This window comes from Lepidothrix coronata, unplaced genomic scaffold, assembly GCF_001604755.1.
Source record: "Lepidothrix coronata isolate B3197 unplaced genomic scaffold, Lepidothrix_coronata-1.0 Scaffold28, whole genome shotgun sequence".
NCBI classification, from domain to species: domain Eukaryota; kingdom Metazoa; phylum Chordata; class Aves; order Passeriformes; family Pipridae; genus Lepidothrix; species Lepidothrix coronata.
In genome coordinates this window covers 973,262-987,210 of record NW_016690208.1, presented here as the reverse complement: position 1 = coordinate 987,210, position 13,949 = coordinate 973,262, and the positions used below count along the sequence as shown (strand labels likewise).

Sequence of the window (13,949 nt, the reverse complement as noted above, 5' to 3'; positions counted from 1 at the left end):
AAAATCTTCAGGGTTTGATTTCCAAGGAAAATCAGTGCAGTTAAAGACACGACTGCCAGCCAAGTTCAGTGCCCTTGCTGTCTTTCGAGAGAACATCAGTGCACTGATCTCTATTCAGTTTTATTTTTACCACACTGTAGTAGAAAATAATGCCTTTTTTATTGCATCTTGTGGTACAGACAGTTGCTGAGTGCTCAGTGCTGTTTCACAACATGCTGCTCTGCTGTAAGAGGCTGTTGAATTAAAAGGCTGAGGCTGAACTTTTCAAATGGTATTTTTTTACCCAAATAAATTTAACATCCCATTCTTAAACTCCATCCAAATTTTCAGCCTGAAACCAAATAAATTTATTGCCCCATTCTTAATTGCCTTTCAAATTTTCACCTGAAATTCTCCAATAGTTTAGCCTGGCTGTGAATTTCCAGTGAAACTGAAACAAATTAATTAAAATTAAAGTGTTTGAGTATCAACTTGTCGTTTGAAAACCCACATAGCTGCTGTAGCCAGAGTACCTGAGCATTGAGGAGCCTTAAATAAATTCACCTTCCCAGAAAACTGTGGCATCATCTGCTCACTTCATTGGGTGGGACACTGAAACAGAGACTGGATGAGCTGCTTAAGGTAATTCAACAAGTCTGTGGTAGCAAAAGTGCTTCAACCCAAGTCTTTCAAGTCTCAGATATGTAGGAAAATTAATATCAAGTGACAGAAATCAGAACAGTAGAGTCTCCATATAAGATGAGTTCCTAAAAAGCTCTTATATGTAAGCAATAATCGAGGTAGCTCTGAACAGGGTCCATAAATCCAGACTGCTGCTGGACTTGAGGAGGGAATTCAGCTGTTATTTAACTTTGGAGTCAGGCAGCTTGGCTCAAAGCCCACAGTTAGTTGAAATTTGTGCTCCACCATAGCCTGGGGCACGCTTACAGCAGTGTCAGACCGGAGGGAGCAGCATGGTGTGATGTGATCCTAGATGAGAATGACAGTTTCCAGGAGGAAACCTGGAACATGGGAAGCTGAGCTGCCAACACAGAAACTTATCACACTGCCAGCCAAATCTGGTGCAGGCTCTTCCAGAGCTAAACCAAAGCACAGCAACAAAATCCTAAAAAGTCTTAACCAAAAGGAGGGGAGAGAAGGGAGGAAGAACCTGGCCCCAGTTTCCAGTGACAAAACATGTGGTTACAAACAACAGAGACTCTTGACATAAAACAGAGCCTTGACCACTGAGTTCAGTGAGACTGTATCCAGTGTAATCCAGGCAAAGGAAGGTCAGAGACTCATCCTGTTCCTAAAGACAAATGTGGTCTTATCCTAGCGAGAAGTGGCCACATCCTGCTGATGAAGTGACAGGGGGAAGTCCAGTCTGGCACGCAAGAGACTGCTGTGAACAAGTCTGGGGCTCGTGCTAAATGTCTTAAACTGCTCTGGTAACTGGGGAGAGAAAAGGGTGTAGTCTGGCAGTAGTCCTAAAAATTGTAAAAAATAATTGATCTTGATGTGTTCCAGCACGGTTAGTCCTGAACCTGTGATTACACCCACATTCTTGGCAGAGGAGGAAGATGTGGTGTGGTACTGTTAGATGGGCTCAGGAACAGAAGGTGCAGGACAGCAGCTGCCTCAGGAGCCATCAGCAGCACCCAATCTGGACAGGGAGGCCTTACAAATTAATCACGGGCAGATCTACAAACCCCAATATCAGCCATCAAGCCCCCAAACTTCTCACCCTTTCATTAAACCCAGTCCCATGTTCATTCCTCTTCTCCTGTGCCCAGCAGAATTACCCATTCCCAAAAAGTGTTCCCAGAAATAGCCCTCTTCCATGGAGAAGCAATTCAAGGGTTAATTGCTTTGTAATTCTATAGTTAATTGCTATATTTTACACATTCTACCCTGGATTTAATTCAACTTCTCACTCATACCTAGAAATCTGGATTCTCCTAAATATCTTTATCATCAATACACGAGTTTTGCTCCTCTTATCTACACATAGAGTGGGACAATGCTGAGACCACTGAATGAAAAAATCCCACAGCAGGTATCAACTCTTTTTTTGGGTGCCTGTTTACCCACCAGCTTTGGTTTCCTCTAACTGCTGAAACAATCCAATCTAGCAGCAAGCAAACTTGCATCTGAAGCCTTCCAAGCCTTGCACCAGAAATTCCATGGAAAATTTTACCATGGGACAGCAGTGGCCCACAGCTACTGCATGGCACGGAGAGCAGAACAATCCCTGAATGTATTCTCCAAGTGAGGGGGGTTTTCCCATCTCCCTGGAATGTCTTTTACGTGAATGATGCTGCTTGAGAACTACACTGAGCCACCCAGTCCAGCTCCATGAAGTGCCTGGAGATGGGACCCTGCTCACAGAAGGGCTTTTATGCATAAAGGTTCACAGCCCACAATAATTAACAAAAGTGTAACTGTGCACAGCTCCCCCCAACCCTCCAGCATTCACAAGGAGGGGGGAAAAAGAATCCTCCAAACTCCTGCTAAATGCTAGAGGGCTCCAGTCAGAGGAATGACCACTGATTAGAAACTCATTATATGCCTTGGGGTTTCACTGTGTAAAGCAACTTTTTCTGCTCCTGACCTACAGATCCCACTGTGACCTCTGGCTTGCTGAAAAAATGAGCTAAATATTTGAAGTGAAGCCAAACAAACTGTTTCTTTAAACACTTTTCAGAAATTGGAAAACCTCCCTAATGGAAAGAGGATACCGGGGAACCTCTACAGCTGACTCAGTTCCTTGTTTTAGGAGGGAAGCCCTGCATTTTGAAGGAAAGAGAGATTTTTTCCAACCACAGACCAAATGTAACAGGGACATGTTACACTGGGACCTCACAATCTGTCAAGCTGCTGAGGTTCACAGGAGGATGGCAAGTGCATCCTGAAGCGTCAGGAAGTGCTTCTGTATTCTCTTCACCCACCCATTTGGATTTCTCCTGTGTTGTGTCAGAGTTTAAATAAACCAAGAGCAATTGCAGCATGTCAGCCTTTTATTCCCAATTCTGTCTCTGACCTGTTGTGTGGACAGGGACAAAATACTCCCTTGTACCTGAGCTTGCTCACCACTTAGACAGGGAGTGACTTCCAGTGGGAACAGGCTTCCAGAATTACTTAAGTGTTTTGAAAATTTGATCATAGCTCTGTTTTTGCTCTCCTGGGGGTGAAGTAAACAACCAAGGCCAGGTTGGATGGAACACTGAGCAACCTGGTGTAGTGGAAGGTGTCCCTGCCCACGGTGGTGGATTGGAACAAGAAGATTTTTAAGATCTCTTCCAGCCCAAAGCATTCTATGATTCTATGAATTGGACTCCTGCCTGTTGTGTGTCTAAGACTTGCTGTCTCCCTCATGTAGGAGCAGAACAGATAGCTGGGATTTCCACAGCCTCATCTGGAAGGCAGCATTTAAGACTGAGTGTCCCAGTGCACAGCCCTATTCTGCAGAGCTGATCAAACCGTGGGGACTTTGCTGGTCAAACTACTCCAGTGAGGACTGAAATGAGTCACAATTTGTGATGGACAGGGATGTGCTGGCAAAAGGCCCTCATGAGACAGTGCTGGGGTGAAGTTAATCAAGCCTGGGGTGAGGCAGGAATAAGCTACAATGATGAAGGAGTTATTGCTCCTCTGGGAGCCCTTTGTTGACAGCTCCTTGTAGAGCTGGTTGGCACATCCCTGTGAGCAAATCCCAGCCTCAGCCTCCCTGTTAGACCTCAATGTCTGAAGAAATGCAAAGGTCATCTGCAGCAATGAAGTGCAACACACGTGGCTTGCACAGAACTGTGGGTGCTGTGCAGGTACCCCAGTGCCAGCACTCACACACACCACAGTGGAAAGGCCGTCCCATGACCTGCCCACGTCACACTGAGCTGGGGAAACCCTTCATGGGCAACACTGCCACTCCCTCAGACCTTACACAGACACTTGCCCAGGCACACAGCACAGTTATCTGAGCAGGAGAGGGGTGGACAGATCTCTTCTTATGCCTCAAATTCTTTAAGGCAGACATAAAAGCTGAAAACAATCCTCTCTGAATACAGAGACAAAACTTTCCTGTAGAGCACACATGACCAAGACAGCAGTATCTCTACAGGTTGGAGAGCTCCTGAGAAAGTGTTATCAGCCATCACCTCCAGTCATCAGAATTGCAACTTTTTATTCCATTATTTCCCTCAGGAAATAATGAGAAAAAGAAACACCCAGTTCTCATTTGTTACAAAAATGAAAATTTGCCTTGATAGTTGCAGAGGGTCGAGTACAGGAATTATCTGAATCTGTCTCAATGGGTCCCTGATGCTCAGTGATAGGGTGTCCAGTTAAGTCAATGCTTCTAAAATGGGGATTAGCTTTTAAACAATTGTCATTTTAGAGAAGACTGTCACTATCCACTCAGCTACCCAGCCTTGAGTTGCACTTGAATGCTGAGATGTGTCCCAATAACAATCTCTTCCATGCTGTTACAGAGGCTGGTAGTTGTTTTTGCAAACCAGGTGGCTTTGCCTACATGGAAGAGCCACCCTCAGACTGCACAGGCACGTCTGGTGATACTTATCTGCTGGAAATGAGGAGAGTGGGATCAGCCAGCTTTTCTCACACACTGCCACCCACCACAGTCTCGCACTCAAGGCAAGGGCTAATCAGGCTATGCAACTTACAACAAGGGCAATTACATCTCATGCATTAGGCCATAAACTGCATTGGTGACAAGAAAATTCCTTCCTTTCCCCTGGCATCCAGCACTGCCAAGTTGCCAGCAACATTCACCTCCCATCTGGAGCTCCAACCTTGGGCTGGAGTTTGATGGCACATCTCATGGGTTACCCATGGGCTGGTGCAAGAACTCTAGAGCTGCTTTGTTGGAGGAACAGGTCAGATAGAGGCAGAACAGACAGTGCTGCACGTTTATTTTTAAGTGGCTCAAGCACAACAAAAGCAAAAGATGCAAAAATTCCCCCAAGCCTGTCTTAGTTCCTGGCAGCTCCTCTTTCCAATGAGATCTCTAAACCCCAAAGAGACACAAGAAAAAAATACTAGGAGAAACACATCCCTAAGTCAAAACAATTAAGGCACAGAGCACTTCTGTCTCCAGTGCTCCAGGCCAGACATTCACAGAGTGACCCTTCTGCCCCCTCCCAAAATTAGCACAGACTCTTTGCAGAGGTCCAAGCCAAGCCAGGCTCAGCTGTGCTGAGCACTTCCTAACTGGGAACTCTTTCCTGGACCAATTCTCAGCACCTCTGGCACGAGCTCAGAAACCCTCAGTTGCTTATTGTCTTCTAGAGGATCATCTTAAATATAGGATGGAGTGCGCCACAGCTGGGGAATAACACAGAAAATTATGACACAGCTTCTGCAATGCTATTTCCTTCAGAAAAACTCAAGTTTTGGTAGTGGAATTGGGATGTAGAGCTGGAATTTGCTCACTCACGCAGCAGGCAAGGGATGCAGCTGTGGACTCCAGGCTTGGAATCTCATTTGCTCACCACAAGATTGCCAGAAGTAACACCAAACATCCCTCGTGAGCAGTGAGCTGGGGTTGGAACCAACTTCTAGCCTTAATAGGGATGGATAAGAACTGCAAGCTTTGGGCAATCTGCTGATGTGGGTGATGCTTGGGTATTTGTGACAGAAGATATCAGGGCTCTACAACTGGTTGTGGTGATGCTTCACTGAAGAACTTAGCTAATCATAGAATCAGCCAGGTTGGAAGGGACCTCTGAGATCATCAAGTCCAACCCTTGATCCACTACTGCTGTGGTTACTACCTGCAGAACAGATTACCCCATCTGTAGCACACACGACCCTGGTGCTCCCTAACACCACACACTCACAGCCCAGATCGGTGTTCAGGGCTGTTCACACCCATGCACAGGCTATGGGGGTCCTGCAGACCTTTTGGGGGTTTATTGCTGTAGAGAGAAGGTGAGTTTGTCTTTACTGGTTACTGCAAGATCTCACAGGAGTGTAAGGAGAGTCCTGGGGGAATGCTGAGCCTCCCAGCTCTCAGCCTCTCGCTTGTTCTTTAAAGACATTACATGGGGTTGAGTTTTAGCCAAGTATGTGCGAGGAAATCTCCCTCTGCTGCCAGGCCAGGATGCTGCCTGGATCATGGGTCCAAATATTCCCTTCTTCCAGCCTCAGACACTCACATCTTTTGATTCCCAACCCACATCAGTTCAGTGCTCAGGAAATGGGCTCCATGGCAGTACCTTGTGGCTCAGCACCGTGCTATCAGGAGAATGGCGCCAGCAATTAACTGTATCCAGGTCAGGCATGTTGCCCAGCCCTGGGAGACTTAGGCCAATGCTAAAGCTTTTCTCACAGCTTGCTGCAGCACTCAGCACCAGATGTTTCCTCAGCATAGCACTCAATGTTCAAAGATCTGCATCAGAATTTCGTTTGGGGAGGAAGAAATTCAGGAGTTTGCCATGGACATTGTAGGACAGATAATACATTTTGCTTTACATCTTGAAAAGGAGTCAGAGAGCAGGTCTCAGATTGGGGAACACAAAAGCTCATCCTTGTGTTGAGTCCTTGGTCCTGGACCATGGTCCCAGTGCTTTAAATGGAGCAGTTTGGGAAACTGAGGAGAGTGAAGGACAGAATAAAAAGCAGCCAAACCTAGTATTCAGCACAGAAGGAATGGATACTGGAAACAAAATGAGACAGATAGAGCTCATTCTTCTGACAAACATTTGGAAACAACCATCCCCAGCCTTTCCTGATGCCAAACCTTAGCTCAGGGAGGCTGCAAATCACCAGTGTGGCCTCCTGAAAACCTTGAACAGAGAATGAGAAAAAGCAGGAAGGCCAGACCTCAACAGTGAGGGGCCTGAAGCAACCATTACTCAACCACAGGAACACAGAATGGCCCTTGGAACAGCAGGACAGGCAGACGCAAGTACAAATGGATAGAAAATTTCACACCACTTACTCGAGAGCCTCTCTTGCCAGGGGGTCCTGGTAAGCCCGGCAGACCTGGTGGACCCTGGAAAAATAAAAACAGGTATTAATGACGGTTCTGTAACAGGATGGAGCTCCTGACAGTGCTTCAGAGAGACCCAGGGAGACGTAGGGAGAAGGGCCAATTACAGCACCACAGCCAAAATTTCAAGGTATGCTATTACTACACAGGGATAAAAAGCCACGCTCAAAAACATCTGCAGGAGCACGTATTTCCACACAGGAGAGACAGAGCATCCACATCTTTCTGCTGCATTCCTGGGATCACAGCTGTGTTTCACACTTCCCCTGTCCTGGACCTGTGCTGTAATACAGGGGTAACACAACTCTCTCTCAGCTTTGGACTCTCCTGCTACGTGCGAGCACACAACAGGAGTAACGTGTTAGCACCTTGGCAGGGAAGAACATGGTGTGTTGCAATCTGTATCAGCTGGACACATGGAGTTCTTGGTATTGTAGGCTGCTACACGAGTTACAAAGTAATCGTATCCCAGCACTTCATATTTTAAAGTGTCGGGTTATAAAACCTAATAAAAATTGGTGTGAGCATTGGAAATTCTTAAATATGGTTCTGCAATACAGAAAAGTTCATGTCAGACACGTCAGAGTAGTGGGGGCTCTTGGAAGAGGGCGAGAACAAAGTGGAGATATCACACGCCCAGCTGTGCACTGATCTGAAACAGGTTAGGGAAAAATCCTTAACCAATGAGGTTTGAACTCCTTGGAATGTATTCATCTATTTATTCATATTTTTTTTCAATGGACTGGAGAATTCAGATTTCTGGAGAGCCATCTGCAACTCCTAATAACTCCTCAGAACTTCTTTTCCCCCCAGCCAAACATGTCTAACAAGAATAACTGTTAATTGAAGTGTCTCCCGGAGGATTTATAATCTGGTAGCTTGTTACAAAAGACAAGTTTTCATTGCATGCAATGAAAAGGAGAGACATCCAGAGCAGCAGACTGAAGGATGTTTGGAAGGCAGCCTGAGCTCTCCAACTGCGTGGTGGGCAGGAGAGCAGGTCCCAGGAGCACTGTGTGGGGCAGGGGCAGGATGAGCCCCTCAGCTGCACTCTGGTCCTGTATGGTCTCACTCCCTTCCCACTGGATCATCCCTGCAGGACCTCCTCTCCAAGCAGGATGGCACAGCTGCTGCTGCAGGACTTCCAGAGCTTCTCAGGCTGGTACCGCCCCTGAGCAAGGCTGACAAACTCATGGTCTCTAACAAAGTTCTCAGGACTCATCAAGTGCCTGATTCAGTAACAAAAAAATCAACCTTGGAGATCCCTGCCCGAAGTCTCCTGCTCAGGAAAAGATTTTCAACACAGAAGACTGGCCTGACCCATATAGGTAACTGATGAATAAACACTCCCCTGATATTACCAACCCTCCTACACATAAGCAACAAATTAAGTTGTATAAAAGGGATTGATATAAGAGCCAAACTTGGCACAGAAGAAAAAAAATCAGGGGAGGAGTAAGCAATGCCCAGGCTTGTTGTAAAAAAGTGTAAGAGCCTATGCAGCACAAAATAGTTCATGCCCCACACTGAGACAGGCAGGGATGGACTTCTGTGACCATATCACTCACTGCTGCTGCCCAGCCATGCCTGACCTGGAGATGTCCAGCCTCTATAGCCTGGGACACTTCATCTGACCCCTCTGCACGTTGCTTATTGCTGGGTAACACAGTATTACTGGTCCTTGTAGTAACAACCCTCATTGATACAGCTGACCCTCATTTTAGCAATATGCCCAGTGTTTTAACCTGCCATTGTGCCAGCTCAGGGCCCCGTGCATAATGCAATTATACAGCTGTGCAAATAGACACGTAACTGTAGGGTTTTTTAAGCCTCGTGTATAATTGTGCTCCAGAACCCAAGCTTTTATTAAAAAAATCCCCTTGCCCTTTTAGTTGGGACGATAACTATCAAACAACAAATCTAGTGCAACTGAGACAGCAACAGCTATTAGAGTTTTCCAAAGATGAATTAAAGTCCTTAACCTCTTCTCCATCCAAACCCATCCCCATCTACTCTTCGAAGGAGAAGTAAAAGAGAAGACGCAACTCTCTGAGCAGGGTGCTCTCTATGTACCAGAATTGAGGTGACCTTTTCCACCTTCCTGCTAACAGCAGCTGCAGTTGTACTTGGCCACTTGAGAAAAAACCTTCTCCAAAAATGTGGGCTGTTCAGAACAAACTGAAGCTAACAAAAAAAATAAGGAGAAAGTTAATACCTGCACTGGAGTGGGAATATGGAGTTAAGGGAAAGGCTTCTAGCACAGCAGCACGTAACTCGGGAGTCCCTGTCACTTTGCTTTGTCATTCCTTCAGCCTTTCCTTTCCTTTCCTGAAGAGCAAGAGGGACAAGACTTCTGTGGGATGAAAGGCTAAAAGGTGCCAGCCACTACAGTAAGTGCATAAGGTAAGAATGTGACCATGTATGAATTAAAAGTCAGCCAAGGTGGAAGAGGTCAGGGGCAGCTGGAAGAACACAGGTAGTGGTGAGACAAGATGCACTGCAAGGCCACCTTCTGGATTCTCACATGATTCCTTGGTAGCTGGATTGGGTGGGACATGGACTGAGCCTTCCTAGAGACTTGTTTCTCCTCTGCTCTGTGCATGTGTCTCCATGTTACCCAGCTCCAGTTCTCGGACAAGAGGCCCATGTCCAACAACCGGCTTTGCCTGGGGAGAGCAATCCTGAAATACACACGGAGAAAAACGCGCATCCGGAGAGGCAGCCAGAGGAGGATGGGGCTGGATCGGGGCCCAGCTACTTACAAATGATGGATGCAGTCCCACTCCAGACGTAAGGCTCGGAGACATGGAGAGTAGGAAATGTCTGTCAGCGAGCCACCACGCAGTAAGGTGCTGAGAGACTGCCTGGGGGTGATGCCCACGCAGCCTCTGCCCTCACCAGAGACATCTCCACCCTCACCCCCAACGCAGAGTTGATCACACAGCACCTTTCCATTTGTACCCTTTAGAGCATCCCTGGGGAATTCCACAGGGAGCAGCGGGAAGTGCTCCAAGGGGCAGGAAAGTTTCCTTTTCCTGGCAGGGGGAGGAAGATATCACTGCTCTGCCCCTGCCCTCCCTTAGCAGGGACACCCCACGAGACCAGCAGAGCCAGGAGCCTCCCGCAGCGAGCTACCGTTCCTGGCACCGCGGTTCCTGTCTCTCTGGCTTCCTGCCTGCTCCTTCGGCAAACTGATGGCAGAGAACACACACCCTGTTATCACACAAAGCAAGATCAGAGATCAAGGAGAAACACGGCAGAGGCTGATACTCCGTCTCTCTTCTGCAGCCAAACAGCTGAGCTGTTAACCAGCCCGAACAGTTCCTGAGGCAGCTCGTGGCAGCCACATAAAAGTTTAACCCTTCTCAATTTCCCACGGTAGCATTAGACACGACGACCGATCCCACCGAATGATTATGGGATTTATTCTAAGCTGCCGCTGGGAAACTTTCTGGCCTTTGAGGGTTTTGTTCTTTTTTTTTTTTTTTTTTTTTTTTTTTTTTTTTTACCTTAGCTTTTTGAGCTTCAAATTGCAAATGGAAAATTAAGCTAAGTTGTCTGAAAGGGAAATATATCGGACCCTGAGGATAAGGGAAATCTCACCGTTTCCTCTCACTGCCAGTTCATACCTCTGCCTCTCCCACACCATGACCCCGCTCATGTTGCTTCCTCTGCCTGCAGCAGTGCTGGGGGGGAGCAAGGTGCCTTCAGAGCTCCAAACTCAGCAAGGCTGAACCTGTTGTGGAGGGCTTGAATGAAAGCATACCGAGTACAGGAATCGATGCTGGAGATCTGGGAAATGACTTGCTTCCTTTCGAATGACTTCTGAATCAACTTGGTCAGATAGCAAAGGACTCCTGTAATTGTTTCCCCAGGAGCAAGTACTCCTGGGGAAGCAAGTACAGCCTGGCAGCAAATAGCTGAGATTTCCCAGGAAACTATTAAGTTCATGTTCCAGTGCACACTGTCAGACACACACATTAACTTTAGGGTTTCCCCAATGTACCCCTGCCCAGCACTAGTGGCACTGTTCTCCTGTATCCCAGAAAAGGCTGTTCTGGAGATGCAAAACACTGCAAGGACTGAGAAGAGAGAACATTCCTCTTTCTCAGATGCTAATGCGTGTGGTAAAAGTCAACTTAAAAGAGAGTTCAGAAAACACATCAAAATCTTCTCCCCACATTGGCACCAGGCTCTGAGCAGTGACATTACCCCTGCAGATCAAGGACCTGACCTGTTTTCTTCCCAGAGAAAGAAACATTCCCAGAGGAAGAAATATATTTCATATGCAAGGCCACTGCCAAAATCTACTCTTTAGCCTTGTATGTCTGGGAAGCAGCAGCACAGAAGGACAGAGCAGCTACAGAGGCAGCACTGGAATTAAAAATTCCCTGCTCAGGAGAACAGAAAAGGAGGAGAAGACCCTCATCTTCAACACACATACCAACTCCTCCTCACCTCCCTGGCCTTGCCAGGTGCTGCAAAGAGAGGGAAGACAGAACCTGAACTAAACCTGGCTTCCAGTACTGCCTAAAACAAAGCTGAAACTTTAGAGGAAAAAAAATCCAGCACTTTGGTTACTTTCTTCTCCAGGGCAGACTTATCATATTAAAATTTGGACACATCTGGGTTTCAACCAGTCTAAAAACAAAAAGCCTTCATAATTCTGGCAGGAGCCGAGCTGCTGGTGGGGAGCCAGCCTTGTAACATGGTTTCCTCAATAGGCACAGATGTTTGTTCTGAGTCTGTACAACACCTATCACAGAAAGGTCCTTGTCCACAACTGGATTCCCAGTAGAGGGGTGGCACAAAACATAACAAAATATTAGTATTCCATCTTGACAAAAGCAGCTTTTCTATAGACACATTTCCAGAACAGTCTCCAGAGCAATCTCAGACCTTGGAAGGCAGTCTAAAAGGCTGGGAAGAAATAGAGGCATCACCTACTCTACCACTCACTTTCTGTTTTTACAGATTGTACAAATATATACAAGTATTTTTATAAATCCTACATCCTTTGTAGCACATTTATCTCAAACACACTTTCAACTACTGCTCTTCAAAGTTCATTTCATGCAAATAGATCTCTCTGATGCTTGGTCATTTGCCTGCAAGAAGATTTCCCTTCAGAGATATTTCTGGCTAAATTAGCAAAAAAATTTGATCCAACTGTGTGAGCGAGACTAAAACTTTTCCCATGGATCACACAAAGCATGCAGTCTCCCTTTTTTTTTTTTTTATTAATATGACTCATTCATTAAGAGATTCAAACATGTTGTGTGTTCCTTAATTTATCATAGACTGGCAGCCTGAATAGCCTTTTCTGGTACAAGGAGGCCTGGAATCAGGCACCTCATATTTTATCGGCGTTCCCAATCACCTCTCTTCCCTGCCCACTGATTGGATTGGCTGGGATTGCTTCTTGAGGGAAGGAGCCGAGCTCCAAGACAAACTGCTCGTGTGGAAGGTGGCAGCTGGAGCAGTCTAGACTGGGGAGGTGCTCAGAAACACATCTGCCTTGGAGAGAGGGAGAGAGAGGGAGACAGGGAGGGCTGCCTGCCAGGCAATGCTGCACCTCACTGGGCTGCAGCCACGGGCTCCAGCGTGGGGCTCCCGGCCCAGCAGCACACGGATGGAGCCGCGGTGCGCGGATGGAATTGTGCGGGATGGATGGAGCTGATGGCTCCTGGCACACCCACCCCGGGGTCTCCACTGGCTCCTACACTTGGGGAGTCATGTGAAACATGTTCCCTCCCTCCCTGTTCCTCTTGTGTGCTTCCACAGCCCTTTAGTGAACTCAGCCCGATCCTCTGCACGTCCAGCATCAGGTGTGGTTTTCTTGCTCTAAAAATAACCCTCAGACGCTTGTCAAGAGTCAATACAGGCTTGTTTGTAGGGGCCAAAAACCTTGGCTGCTTGAAAGTGCAGCCTTATATAGGAGGAGAAAGGTCTAACTTGGGGATACACCGTGCTAGACCCCAGCCATACCAGGGGAAGGAGTTTTCTGCAGCTTTACCCCATTGCACACCCCACTGGGCAGTGCTGGTGGGCAGGGGAGAGGCTACAGCAGCCCCCAAAATCTCCCTGTCAAATCTGCTGCTGGTCTAGACAAGCAAATGATACCCCATCCACCAGAAGATGCAAACACCCATCACATCACAGCCTTACAAAGGTTCAAGGGCATGACAAGCTTGCAGAAAAAGACTGTTTTTCAGTATGTATTTTTCTTTTGGGGAGATCAAGGTTGCTTGCAGCCACGTGCTGGGGTCACTCTGCTCTGTAAGCTGAGTGAAGGTCCCTGTGCAGGGCCTAGAGCTCTGCTGGTGGAGGTGCTGAGGGCAGCAGGGATGATTCAGAGGGACCTTTGCCAGCTGCTGAGTCAGTGCTGCCTTACTGGTTTCGCATGATGTCTGGGTGTTCCTTTTGTTACTTCCCCCCTCCAAAACAAATGTAGAGCCGAGATCCCAAATGCTTGTGGTTATTAATGGTTCCCAGGAAGTTTTTCTTTTTTAAGAACATATTACCCTCCCTCCTCTAACTGCTCAGCAAACCCAACATTCCCGAAGAATTAATGCTCTGCCATGAGTTGCATGTGGGATGCAGCATTTCCGTTTCCTGTTGTGTGGCATTCCAGTGGTCCTTCAGGGCAAATATACACATGGAGGGTCCTGACTTTTACTTCTAAGGGAACAGCTCCTTTCAGTCCTTTGTTCGTGCTCTTCTAACCATTGAACATATGTCCCTTGGTTGTAGGGTTGGGGCCCTTCTGCACAGCTAAGATTATTCCAGTTATTTTGGTAGAATTCACAAAGCCACAACTGCAGAGACTGCAGTGCCTGAGTCATCACTGCCTTGCACCGCGGCTGCCATTCCCATCCTGACTTTGGGATGATCAGGATTCACTGCCATTCCCATCCTGACTTTGGGATGATCAGGATTCACTGCCATTCCCATCCTG

At 47.1% G+C, this 13,949-nt stretch overlaps 1 protein-coding gene across 1 annotated transcript in view; it reads right to left on the bottom strand.

Annotated features, from left to right (window-relative positions):
• COL27A1 (collagen type XXVII alpha 1 chain) overlaps window positions 1-13,949 on the bottom strand; it is a 146,427-nt gene that overhangs the window by 114,741 nt on the left and 17,737 nt on the right. The window contains exon 4 of the mRNA XM_017810351.1: window positions 6,941-6,994. Coding sequence (XP_017665840.1) covers window positions 6,941-6,994 — 54 coding nt within the window. The remainder of the gene's footprint in view (window positions 1-6,940; window positions 6,995-13,949) is intronic.